General features: G+C 45.1%; 1 protein-coding gene across 2 annotated transcripts; it reads left to right on the top strand.

The window, feature by feature from the left end:
• Positions 1-7,417: 7,417 nt before the first annotated feature.
• On the top strand, positions 7,418-12,314 carry bmp10 (bone morphogenetic protein 10). 2 transcript variants are annotated; one of them, XM_085970847.1, is made up of 2 exons: positions 7,418-7,909; positions 11,377-12,314. In XM_085970847.1, exons 1-2 carry the CDS (start codon positions 7,576-7,578, stop codon positions 12,312-12,314), a joined length of 1,272 nt encoding a protein of 423 aa, XP_085826973.1. In that variant the 5' UTR covers positions 7,418-7,575. The 2 variants fall into 2 exon arrangements, with proteins under 2 accessions (XP_085826973.1, XP_085826972.1); XM_085970846.1 differs by having other exon boundaries at positions 11,368-12,314.
• The last annotated feature ends 149 nt before the right edge of the window (positions 12,315-12,463 follow it).

The following is a 12,463-nucleotide window of genomic DNA, read 5'->3' as shown; positions in this document are numbered from 1 at the left end:
CTCACCGGCACAGAAAGCAGAATGGCCGCGAGCTGTCAAAAGTTGCAGCCTCTGCTTTCTGTTCTGGAGAGATCTCTAAATCAGCCTGAGAGGAAGGAATTAACTTAGTGTACAGATTGTCAGTGTCTTGACAGATGAAATATTAATCTGTGATGTCACCTGTTGCCGGGTGGCCCTTAATTGGCCTGCTGAGCCCACTGGGCGGGCTCAACAAGGTCAATCAAGTCAAAATCACGTGGGTTGGCCACAACTCGATGGAGGCGGGACTACAACCCTGAAAGTTGTAGTCCCGCCTCCTACCCAACTCCTCAATGAAAATCCTGCCCATAGATACCACAAAGGTCCAGGTTTGATTCCTGCTCTGCGTTGAGTGAGCTGATCTTACCAAGGCGGCAATAGAAGCACTCAAATCGCCTCTAGCCTGACTGAGCTAAAGAGGCATAATCCGCAGAGTTCCCAGTCCTGATGGCTGTCCAGCAATCCACGCTAACAAGTAGCGCATGTGGACCTTGGCCGAGGGCAGGGTTTGACTCGGCCCCCTTGGCTCCCATGGTCAAAATAAGAAAGAAAGACTTGCATTTATATAGCGCCTTTCACGGCCACCGGATGTCTCAAAGCGCTTTACATCCAATGAAGTACTTTTTGAAGTGGTGTCACTGTTGTAATGTGGGAAACGTGGCAGCCAATTTGCACACAGCAAGATTCCACAAACAGCAATGTGATAAATGACCAGATAATCTGTTTTTTTTTATGTTGGTTGACAGATAAATATTGGCCAGGACACCGGGGAGAACTCCTCCTGCTCTTCTTCGAAACAGTGCCATGGGATCTTTTACATCTACCTGAGAGAGCAGACGGGGCCTCGGTTTAACATCTCATCCATAAGACAGCACCTCCAACAATGCAGCACTCCCTCAGCACTGCACTGGGATTGTCAGCCTAGATTTATGTGCTCAAGTTCCTGGAGTGGGACTTGAACCCACAACCTTCTGACTCAGAGGCGAGAGTGCTACCAACTGAGCCACGGCTGATACAAACTAACCTGCTAACCCTCAATGTCTGGGCTCCAACATGGAGAACAGCCACTTGCATGTGTGAGTGGTATTGGAAGGCAATCGGCCGGCAAGATTCAATACTTCTGGAGAAGATGGAGAAACGGGGCAAAATCCGGGACAAACAAGTTGCTTGATCTTCTAACCTTGAAGAGCCATAGAATGGTTACAGCACAGAAGGAGGCCATTCAGCCCATCGAGCCCGTGCCAGCTCTCTGCAAGAGCACTTCAGCTAGTCCCACTCCCCCGCCCTTTCCCCGTAGCCCTGCAAATTTTTTTCCTTCAGGTACTTATCCAACTCCCTTTTGAAAGCCACGATTGAATCTGCCTCCACCACCCTTTCAGGCAGTGCATTCCAGATCCCAACCACTCGCTGGGTAAAAAAGTTTTACCTCCTGTCACCTTTGGTTCTTCTGCCAATCACCTTAAATCTGTGTCCTCTGGTTCTCGACCCTTCCGCCAATGGAAACAGTTTCTCTCTATCTACTCTGTCTAGACCCCCCATGATTTTGAACACCTCTATCAAATCTCCTCTCAACCTTCTCTGCTCTAAGGAGAACAACCCCAGCTTCTCCAGTCTCTCCACGTAACAGAAGTCCCTCATCCCTGGAACCATTCTTGTAAATCTTTTCTGCACCCTCTCTAAGGCCTTCACATCCTTCCTAAAGTGCGGTGCCCAAAATTGGACACAATACTCCAATTGAGGTCGAACCAGTGTTTTATAAAGGTTCATCATAACTTCCTTGCTTTTGTACTCTATACCTCTATTTATGAAGCCCAGGATCCCGTTTGCTTTTTTAACCGCTTTCTCAACCTGCCCTGCCACCTTCAATGAATTGTGCGCATAAACCCCAAGGTCTCTCTGTTCATGCAGCCCCTATAGAATTGCCACTCCTCATTCTTCCTACCAAAATATATCACTTCGCACTTTTCTGCGTTCAACTTCATCTGCCACGTGTCCGCCCATTCCACCAGCCTGTCTCTGTCCTCTTGAAGTCTCTCACTATCCTCCTCACTGTTCACTATACTTCCAAGTTTTGTGTCATCTGCAAATTTGAAATTGTGCCCTGTACACACAAGTCCAAGTCATTGGGTGTGTGATACCATCAAGTGAAAAGTGGATTTGGGAAAATCAGGGTCAAACTCATGATATCCATGGACAGGAAGCTGTGTGCGTAATGCAAATATTGAAATCTCCTCCACACGTGAGGAGATGAGTACAGCAACCAGAAAGGCCATTCACCCAGCCAGCTCATGCATTTTTTTTTGGTCATTCAGATAACTGACCCAATTATTCAGCACAGAGACGGAAATTTCCATTCTCCAACTGGCCAGGTTTGGTGGGGCAGATAAACAAGACAACTCATCAGTCTACGAGTCACGTCAGTATATTTATCCCTCAGCCTCTGATCAGTCATTATGTTTTTTTGTCTATCGTCAATCAAATGATTTTTTAATCCCTCCACCTCTGATCCTCTAGCTCCATCACCAATCCTTTGGTTGCACCTATTTTTCCAAGAGAGTGTTTTATACTTCCACCTCTGATCTTCCAGCATGACTCTTCTACTTTCCATCCTCTGGTGTGTCTATCCCTCAATTCCCAATCACTGGTTCTTTCCTACCATCCACGATCAACAATAACATAATAACATGAGAAGTAGGAGCAGGAGTAGGTCATTCGGCCCCTCGAGCCTGCTCCGCCATTCAGTAAGATCATGGCTGATCTGATCTTGGCCTCAACTCCACTTTCCAGCCTGTTCCCCATAACCCTTGACTCCCCTGTGGCTCAGTCACCATGCCCAATCCTTTCTGATTTTGCTGATCTTCAGTGACTATTTACAGCTGTTCCCTGCCCCACTGATTCATTCCTTATTTAGTTCTGAAAAGGTCAATTTTGTTTAGTTTTCAAGATTTGGGCTTGGGTTGAAGTTCAAGTGGAGGTCTTTGGCGAGGAGTTTAACTGAGACAATTTCAAAAGAAGTCCTTGTCAAAATGTCACTTTGAAAATCTATTCCCACTGCTTCAGCAACTTGTCATTTCCGTCCCTGGCGACTTTAGTGTTAGCTTAGGACCTGATCGAGAAACCTCCGCTGACTGTTTAATATTGAGTATTCTCAGGCTGTCAACAGATCCAGATACACGAAGCATGGGGATAAGCCCACCTGTTATATGAACCAAGGGCTTCAGATAGAATTCAGACATCGGTTCACTGATGTCCTACCTTCAATTTTTGACTCTTGATAGAGTGAATTGGTGCTCTGATAAACCTCTAACTGAATAATACCCACCTAAAGATACTTCTAATGCAGCATTGGTACATCATTGAAAAATGCAGCTCATTCCCATCAGGTTTCGTCCACACGGGAGATGTTTGCTTTTCAATTGATGTATTTTCTCTGTTCATTTTGCAGCCCCATATCCTTACTGACTTAGACTTGAGGCTTCCTCTAGTATGGATACTTAGCTATTCTATTCTATTCTGATCTGCCTCTGCTCAATCATTTGGGATTCTTCCCAGATAATTCCGCTCTGCTCTGCAATCTTCCTTCAGGATGATTCCCTTTTTCTTTCATTGTATGGGCTGCATGGTTGCAAACTACTGGCATGGATGCCCTGTGTTAAGCGTTTCCTTTAACGCTGCCCTGCTTGTGGACAGTTGTCATCTGACCACTTTGCTGGTGACCTCTTGCTGCCGTTTTAATCTCCTGAGATATTTTGTCACACACCTACAGCTCTGCTTACTATTGCCCATATCTCAGCTGCTTACAGTGTAATACAACGAGCAAGAGTCTAACCACCACCCCTTGACATTCAATGGCATTACCATCGCCAAATCCCCCACCATCAACATCCTGGGGGTCACCATTGACCAGAAATTTAACTGGACCTGCCACATAAATACTGTGGCAACAAGAGCAGGTCAGAGGCTGGGTATTCTGCAGCGAGTGTCTCACCTCCTGACTCCCCAAAGCCTTTCTACCATCTACAAGGCAAAAGTAAGGAATGTGATGGAATACTCTCCACTTGCCTGGATGAGTGCAGCTCCAACAACACTCAAGAAGCTCGACACCATCCAGGACAAAGCAGCCCGCTTGATTGGCAGCCCATCCACCACCTTAAACATTCACTCCCTTCACCACCGGCGTACCGTGGCTGCAGTGTGTACCATCTACAAGATGCACTGCAGCAACTCGCCAAGGCTTCTTCAGCAGCACTTCCCAAACCCGCGACCTCTTCCACCTAGAAGGACAAGGGCAGCAGGCGCATGGGAACACCACCACCTCCAAGTTCCCCTCCAAGTCACACACCATCCTGACTTGGGAGTATATCGCTGATCCTTCATCGTCACTGGGTCACAATCCTGGAACTCCCTACCTAACAGCACCGTGAGAGTACCTTCACCACACGGGCTGCAGCAGTTCAACCACCACCTTCTCAAGGGTAATTAGGGATGGGCAATAAATGCTGGCCTTGCCAGTGACGCCCACATCCCATAAACAAATTTAAAAAAATAATGGGAACCACACTCTTGGGGAGACATTTTCTGTTACCATTGGGATTATTTACTCATGCCTTAGTCAACTTTCTGAATGATTTGACTAGTTTTAGTTTGTTATTCTTTGGTCGCATTGATGTTTAATTGTCTCTGTCTGCGAAGGGCTTTGCTCTGCTGCCTGAAGGTTCTCCCTTCTATGCTTCAAGTTGATGCTTTGTGGCTATTTCAGCTTCAATAAATGAAGCTTAATTGTCCATATTCCCAGAGAACTTTCCCTGTCCAATCATTCCCAATTCCCTTGCACAGCAATTGTCCAAGATGACTGCGTCCGCCTCCCAACACCTCAACTCTCCCGGCACAGCCATAGACATTGAAACATAGAAGCATAGAAGATAGGAGCAGGAGTAGGCCATTCGGCCCCTCGAGCCTGCTCCACCATTTAATGAGATCATGGCTGATCATCCAAATTCAGCACCCTGTCCCTGCTTCCTCCCCATATCCCTTGATCCCTTTAGCCTAGCGATGGGCCGAATGGCTGCCTTCTGTGCCATGAGTTTTTTATGATTCTCCCATTAATTGAGATTGCCACATGCCATGTGATAAAGGAATGGAATGGTTGGCAAATTAAATATCCAAAATAATTGGCTCCTAATGTGCTACGTCACTGGTTTACACACCAACAAATCAATGTTGCCCCAACACTCAAAAATCACTTTTTTTAAAATTAAAACATCACGGCATTAAAAAGCTGGCTGAAATATGTACAACATACGGAGTGTGCTAAATCTGAATAAATTGCCATAAAACAATTCATTCCAATCCTTTTGTGAGTGAGAAATGTGCTCTGACTGAAGGACCATGTTTTTTGAGTCAGACATAATATGGATCAGCAAATAATAACTGTACATTGTAACCAAAACACTGAAGATTCTAACCTGAAATTTTCTCCCAGGTATCCATTATTCTATATATAAACCATCTGAACCCCTCGATTAGATTCCAGCCTGTAACTCACTCCCAGGTATCCATTATTATTCTATATATAAACCCCCCGAACCCCTCGATTAGATTCCAGCCTGTAACTCACTCCCGGGTATCCATTGTTCTATATATAAACCACCTGAAACCCTCGATTAGATTCCGGCCTGTAACTCACTCCCAGGTATCCATTATTCTATATATAAACCACCTGAACCCCTCGATTAGATTCCAGCCTGTAACTCACTCCCAGGTATCCATTATTATTCTATATATAAACCCCCCAAACCCCTCGATTAGATTCCAGCCTGTAACTCACTCCCGGGTATCCATTGTTCTATATATAAACCACCTGAACCCCTCGATTAGATTCCAGTCTGTAACTCACTCCCAGGTATCCATCGTTCTATATATAAACCACCTGAACCCCTCGATTAGATTCCAGCCTGTAACTCACTCCCAGGTATCCATCATTCTATATATAAACCCTCTGAACCCCTCGATTAAATTCTAGCCTGAGTCATTTCTGGGTCTCAAATAATAAGTTACATCAAGCTCCTCAACAAGATTACAGCTTGTAACTCACTTCCCAGTACCTATTAATCTATATCTAAACTATCCAAACCCCGCAATGTGATAACTCCCAGGTATCCAGTATTCTCTTTAAAATCCAAAAATAAAACTTTGCGCAGATTTTGGTAACAGCTTGTGCCTTGTGTCTACATCTTCAAACCATGCCTGCACATCTCAGTGTGGTGGTTGCATGTCTGTCCAAATATTTGCTTTTAAGAATCAGAAGCCATACCACCTTGGCCCAGACCCAATTCATTTAGATGGAAGCTTGTTTTGATGCTTTCATGATTTAATAATGACAAGGATGTGCAGATCAAACAACAGAAGCACAAATGGCAATCAGAATCTGGTTCATAAAATATCCCACCCCAACCAAGATTCAAGGAAAAGACCAATAATATTTTGAAATTCGAAGACTATATGATATCTGGACATTTCTTCCTTTTGATAATAGTTATCATTGGTAGCTCACCTTACCGATAAAGTTCAATCTTGATTTTAACCCAAGGAATTTGTTGGGCCTACACTTTGCAGCAAAACGACGCAATTTGTTGCTTAGATTTCCGTGTTTGTGTTTCACCTATTTAATAAAACACTGGACTCGGCACCAAACGTGCAGTCTGTGTGGTGACCAGGGACTGTTTTTGCTGAGATGAAGTTAAGTATTTCCTTTTAATCTCACCGCTAATTGGTCATTTCCCAAGGCTCCCTTCCTCAGTGACACCTCTTCACACGGGGGGCCTTTCCCATGTTATCGTTCAGACCTGAATGGATAAATATTCAGGAAATGTTGGCTCAGAAAGCGCTCATTAGGAGCAAGCTGCAGTTTCAAATTGTTGTTGATTGGAGTTTTCAAGTGGCATAAGTTCCAAACAAGGCCGTGTTTCCTTATCACGTTCCTGGCAGTTGCCAGTGGCTTTAGGTTAACTAATTGAACTAATTGTTTCCCTGTTTTTTTTAAATTAAAAAAAGCAATTAAAAGAATATTTGCCAGCAGGTCGAGAGTTTGCCGATGTTATCCTTTCAGAAGATGAAAATTGTGCAGAAAATTGATAGAACCTGCTTGATTTAAATGTTAGGAAGAAGGGCTCAACATGAGAAGGGGGGCAGTGCCTCCCCAAAGCATGGGAATCGTCTTCTCCATTAGCCAGGAACTGAATGAGATAATGTTTATAGAATGCTCATTAAGGAAAAGGATTGAAAGATAAGAGAATCTGGTTGCAGTGCATATACCAGATAGATAAGGGGAAAATGCCATGTGAGACTACATTGGCCAATTACTGGGAGTGGGCTTTCTTGGACAGTGAGAGACCACAGACATAAGGGAAGGTTTTCCAAAAATTGTCAGCATTACATTTGAATGACACCAGCCTAGTCCTCTGAAGAGGATAAAACACCAGCGCTTGAGCAACTGTCAAACACAGTCCAGATTGTTTATGGTCAGGGGAGAGGAGACACAAAAAAAACACAGTAATAATGAATTCCTGGTCAGTGCAGCTCTTTGCTTGCCTGTGCACTGTGCTGCCCCTGGCAGCCAGCAGTCCAATCGACAACCGGGCAGAAGCAACTGAAGACCAGAGCAGGTATCTGATGGAAGACGATTTTCAAGAGGAAGATTCGGTCGATTTTAACACCCTGCTGGCAAATATGAAAGGAGAGTTCCTGAAGAGCCTGAACTTGTCTGGAAGTCTACCCATCGACGCAGCGAAAGTGGACCCACCTGAGTATATGATTGACCTGTACAACAGGTTTGCAAACGACAGGACCTCGATGCCTTCTTCCAACATAGTGAGGAGCTTCAAGAACGAAGGTAGGCAACTCCTGATTGCGGATAATGCTTTTGATACGGTGCAGTTCGCTCACTCGTGAGGTCCAGGTCTCTGACATCTTGCGCTCGCTACTGAGCTCGTCTTTTCCTTGAAGGAAGTTCAATCACTGTTGAGATCGGATCGTTGGTACAGACTGGGGGGACTACATTGATCAGGTGGTCTCCCAAAACTTAAGCCCGTTTTTTTTTGCAAATCAGATTGGAACGGTGCAAAAACTGGAATCAATTTCCAAAGAGAAACCGACCCGGGGGGGGGGGGGGGTGATCTGGACCCATCTGCGAGCTCCCAGCTTTCCCCATACCTGCATCCAGTATAAAACGCAACGCGTTTGGAAAGTTATTTTCTAAATAACCTTGTGCAACAGTTGGGCGCTGTGCACCCTTGCGGTCTGTGTGTGTGTGTTTAATGCAACATCGCCACTTCAATGTTGCAAAAATTGGAATTGAACATTTAAATTGGGGGAAAATGCTTCCTAACATCACCTCGATATTGCATTTAGTTTTGAAAAATTCTGATTTAATTCTGGAAAATATAAAGGGTAGAAAGAACGATGCGGGGCAAAAGCCACTAGATTAAGTCCACTTGCAATGAAGTTCGAGGCTGCGACCGATTATTTACTGATAAATGAGTTTAATGTTAGAAATGAAATATGTCTCTCTTGAAGTAAAGTCGGTTCCAGTTCCTTATAGGTCAGGGAAATGAGACTTGGGACTCCTGAAAATCCCAACTAGCGGTTATACACGACTTCCAATGTACGGTGGTGTTATAGATGGGGGTTCTTCACCCTTCTCGCCTCTGCCATTTTAATGCAGAAAAAAATAATCAATAGAAATATTAAAACAATCACAAGCTGTATTGAAATGGTGCTTGTGCTGAGGCAGCGGTGTACAGACAAGCAACAGTTAGTAGAGAGAGCTCGCAGGGGTTAGAAATAGCCTTTTGGTCTGGGCAAGGTAAACATAGCGAATAACAGAGCTGGAGTTTCTTACCTTGCTAGAGCAAATATTGGTGTTTCCAGCAGGGAATCCCCTCCCATTCCAGCCAGGAGAGAGAGAGAGGGGGGGGAAAGTCTCAATGTACACATGCACGCAATTCCCTGGATTTAGATTTTTATGGACCTCGAATACTGCAGCGACGTTGAACAAGGCAGCCTTCTAAACACCATCATTAATATGCTCTCCCTCCCGACTTAAAAAAAAAATAAGGTTTGGGCGAACGCAGAGAATATCCCACGTTCATCGATAGTCTTGCAGTGTTGCCATATTCCTGACGCATGTCTTTGAGGTGTCTGGTGTGCTGAGTAATATCACTACTGGGATTTCTGTCCAGTCAATGTGGTCCTTGTACGATTCATGGGGAAAATATACGAGTCTGAAGAGGGAAATGAAATGAGGAAACAGGAAGGGATTGCAGCCAACGTAACTGCAGTGAATGTAATGCCCACACTGTGCACCACGCTGAAACTTTCGAGACATTCTGATTTGTCTGATTGAGGGGCAAATGTCCCTCTTCCTCAACGATTTTGAATCCTACCCATGTTGCCGACAAACACTGGCCTGATAAATAACGACACTGAGGATAGGTGCTGTCCCTCTCTGGGACGGTAGAGTGCTGAGCTTTACCTCTAACTTCCCACAATGTAGCTGGAGTTCAACTTGACAGCGATCAGCAGGCTTTGACTGACCAATCTAATGCTAACCCACATGTAGAGGACAAGGACCATTGGCCCATCCTTCCCAAGAAACCAGCAGATGGAATACTTGCCTGGATAAGTGCAGCTCCAACAACACTCAAGAAGCTCGACACCATCCAGGACAAAGCCCATCCACCACCTTAAACATTCACTCCCTCCACCACCGGCGTACCGTGGCTGCAGTGTGTACCATCTACAAGATGCACTGCAGCAACTTGCCAAGGTTTCTTCGGCAGCACCTCCCAAACCCGCGACCTCTTCCACCTAGAAGGACAAGGGCAGCAGGCGCATGGGAACACCACCACCTCCAAGTGCCCCTCCAAGTCACACACCATCCTGACTTGGAAGTATATCGGCCGTTCTTTCATCGTCGCTGGGTCAAAATCCGGGAACCCCCTCCCTAACAGCACTGTGGGAGCACCTTCACCACACGGACTGCAGCAGTTCAAGAAGGCGGCTCACCACCACCTTCTCAAGGGCAACTAGGGATGGGCAATAAATGCTGGCCTTGCCAGCGACCCCCACATCCCATAAATGAATAAAAATAGAACCCCAGCACAGCATTGAACACCCTCTTGAATTATTTTTGTCCCCACTGCCCTAGTGGTGTGAGCCATGGCTCAGTGGGTAGCACACTTGCCTCTGAGTCAGAAATTTGTGGGTATAAGTCCCACTCCAGAGACTTGAGCACAAAATCCGAGGCTGACACTCCCAGTGCAGTGCTGAGGGAGTGCTGCACTGTCGGAGGTGCCACCTTTCAGATGAGATGTTAAACCAAGGCCCCGCCTACTCTCTCAGGTGGACATAAAAGATCCCACGGCACTATTTTGAAGAAGAGCAGGGGAGTTACCCCCAGTGTCCTGCCATTATTTATCCCTCAATCAACATCACTAAAGGCAGATTATCTGGTCATTATCACATTGCTGTTTGTGGGAGCTTGCTGTGCGCAAATTGGCTGCAGCGTTTCCTACATTACAACAGTGACTACACTTCAAAAAGTACTTCATTGACTGTAAAGTGCTTGGGGACGTCCTGAGGTTGTGAACGGCGCTATATAAATGCAAGTCTTTCTTTTAAATCTTTGCATCAGGAATGTTTTGTGACATTAATCTACAACAATCCCAAATTTCCGTGGCCCAATGAGTATGTGTGATTTTGTCGCAGAGTTAGTGGTGACTATAGACTGGAGTTGAGTTGATCTTCCTATCTCTGCAATCTCCTCCAGCCCCACAACCTCTCAAGATATCTGCGCTCCTCTAATTGTGCCCTCTTGAGCCATCCCTGATTATAATTGCTCCACCATTGGAGGCCGTGCCTTCAGCTGTCTCGGCCCTAAGCTCTGGAATTCCCTGCCTAAACCTCTCCGCCTCACTACCTCTCTTTCTTCCTTTAAGATGCTCCTTAAAACCTACCTCTTTGACCAAGCTTTTGGTCGCCTGTCCTAATTTCTCCTTATGTGACTGTGTTATAACACTCCTGTGAAGCACCTTGGGACGTTTTACTACGTTAAAGGTGCTATATAAATGCAAGTTGTTGTTGTTGTTTCTCAAAATATCATACAAGGTACAATAATCGAATATACTGTATGCACATTGAGCTGATTGAAGGACTCTTGATTAAGAGAAAGATCCAATAACATCCTGTCACCAAAAGTTTGTTTTTAAATATTTTGAGTTGAGTTCAATTCTGAAGTTTGCGGCACGTGTCAAGGTTTCAATTGTTGGCTAACTATTTCTGTGTTTTCAGACATTTCAGACTCCAACCAAACCAATGGTGTGAGGATACATTCTCTCCTCTTCAATGTGTCGGTGCCTTGCCATGAAGAAATCACCATGGCTGAACTCCGGCTATACACCTTAGTAGATACGGACAGAAAAATATATGAGGGAGTGGACCGGAAGGTCACCATCTATGAAGTGAATGAAGGGGAAGATGAAGGGAACTCGAAAGAAGAACACTCTGATCAAGTAAAATTAGCAAAAAGACAAATTTATGGCAGAGACAGCGGATGGGAGACCTTTGATGTGACGGAAGCCGTCCTGAGGTGGTCAAAATCCAAGAGGACCACCCATAGACTTGAAGTGCATATTGAAAATATGGAAGAAGAAAAGCATGAAGATGGAGAGCTTGACATAGACATGAAGCCAGAGACCAAACACGTGCCTTTGCTGATAGTGTTCTCTGATGATAGAAACAGCATCAAGAAAGAGGCCATTGAAGAGTTGGAGCAGATGATTGACCATGAGCAAGATGTGGTCTTCAAGAACTTCGATGCTGGAAATTTGGGCATCAATTTGAACGAAGAAGCTATGTTGCAAAGGCGGTCAAACATGCTCTATGACACCTCCTCAAGGATCAGAAGGAATGCCAGGGGGAGCTACTGCAAACGGAGTCCCCTCTACGTAGAATTTAAGGAGATCGGGTGGGATTCCTGGATCATAGCCCCAACAGGATATGAGGCGTACGAGTGCAAAGGCTCTTGCTACTACCCGTTGACTGAGCAAGTCACACCAACCAAGCATGCCATTGTTCAGACTCTGGTGAATCTCCGCAACCCCAAAATGGCAACTAAAGCCTGCTGTGTCCCCACAAAACTGGACCCCATCTCCATCCTCTATCTGGATGATGCAGGTGTGGTCACGTACAAGTTCAAGTACGAAGGTATGGTAGTGGCAGAGTGCGGCTGCAGATAGTACAGAAGAGTGATCAGAAAATAATTCTAATATATATTAATGTCAAAGTATTTAATGAATATGGTTGTAAATGTGTACATTTTTGATCTGCCTATTTAAGATGCTTATTTAAGGATCTGTGTACAGCTGAGTTCTAGATTTATAATGGA

Source organism: Somniosus microcephalus, chromosome 30 (genome assembly GCF_052327205.1).
Source record: "Somniosus microcephalus isolate GS21.2 chromosome 30, FLI_Smic_1.0, whole genome shotgun sequence".
Classification (NCBI taxonomy): Eukaryota; Metazoa; Chordata; class Chondrichthyes; order Squaliformes; family Somniosidae; genus Somniosus; species Somniosus microcephalus.
The sequence above is the reverse complement of the archived record's forward strand: the minus strand, read 5'-3'. Positions and strand labels throughout refer to the sequence as shown.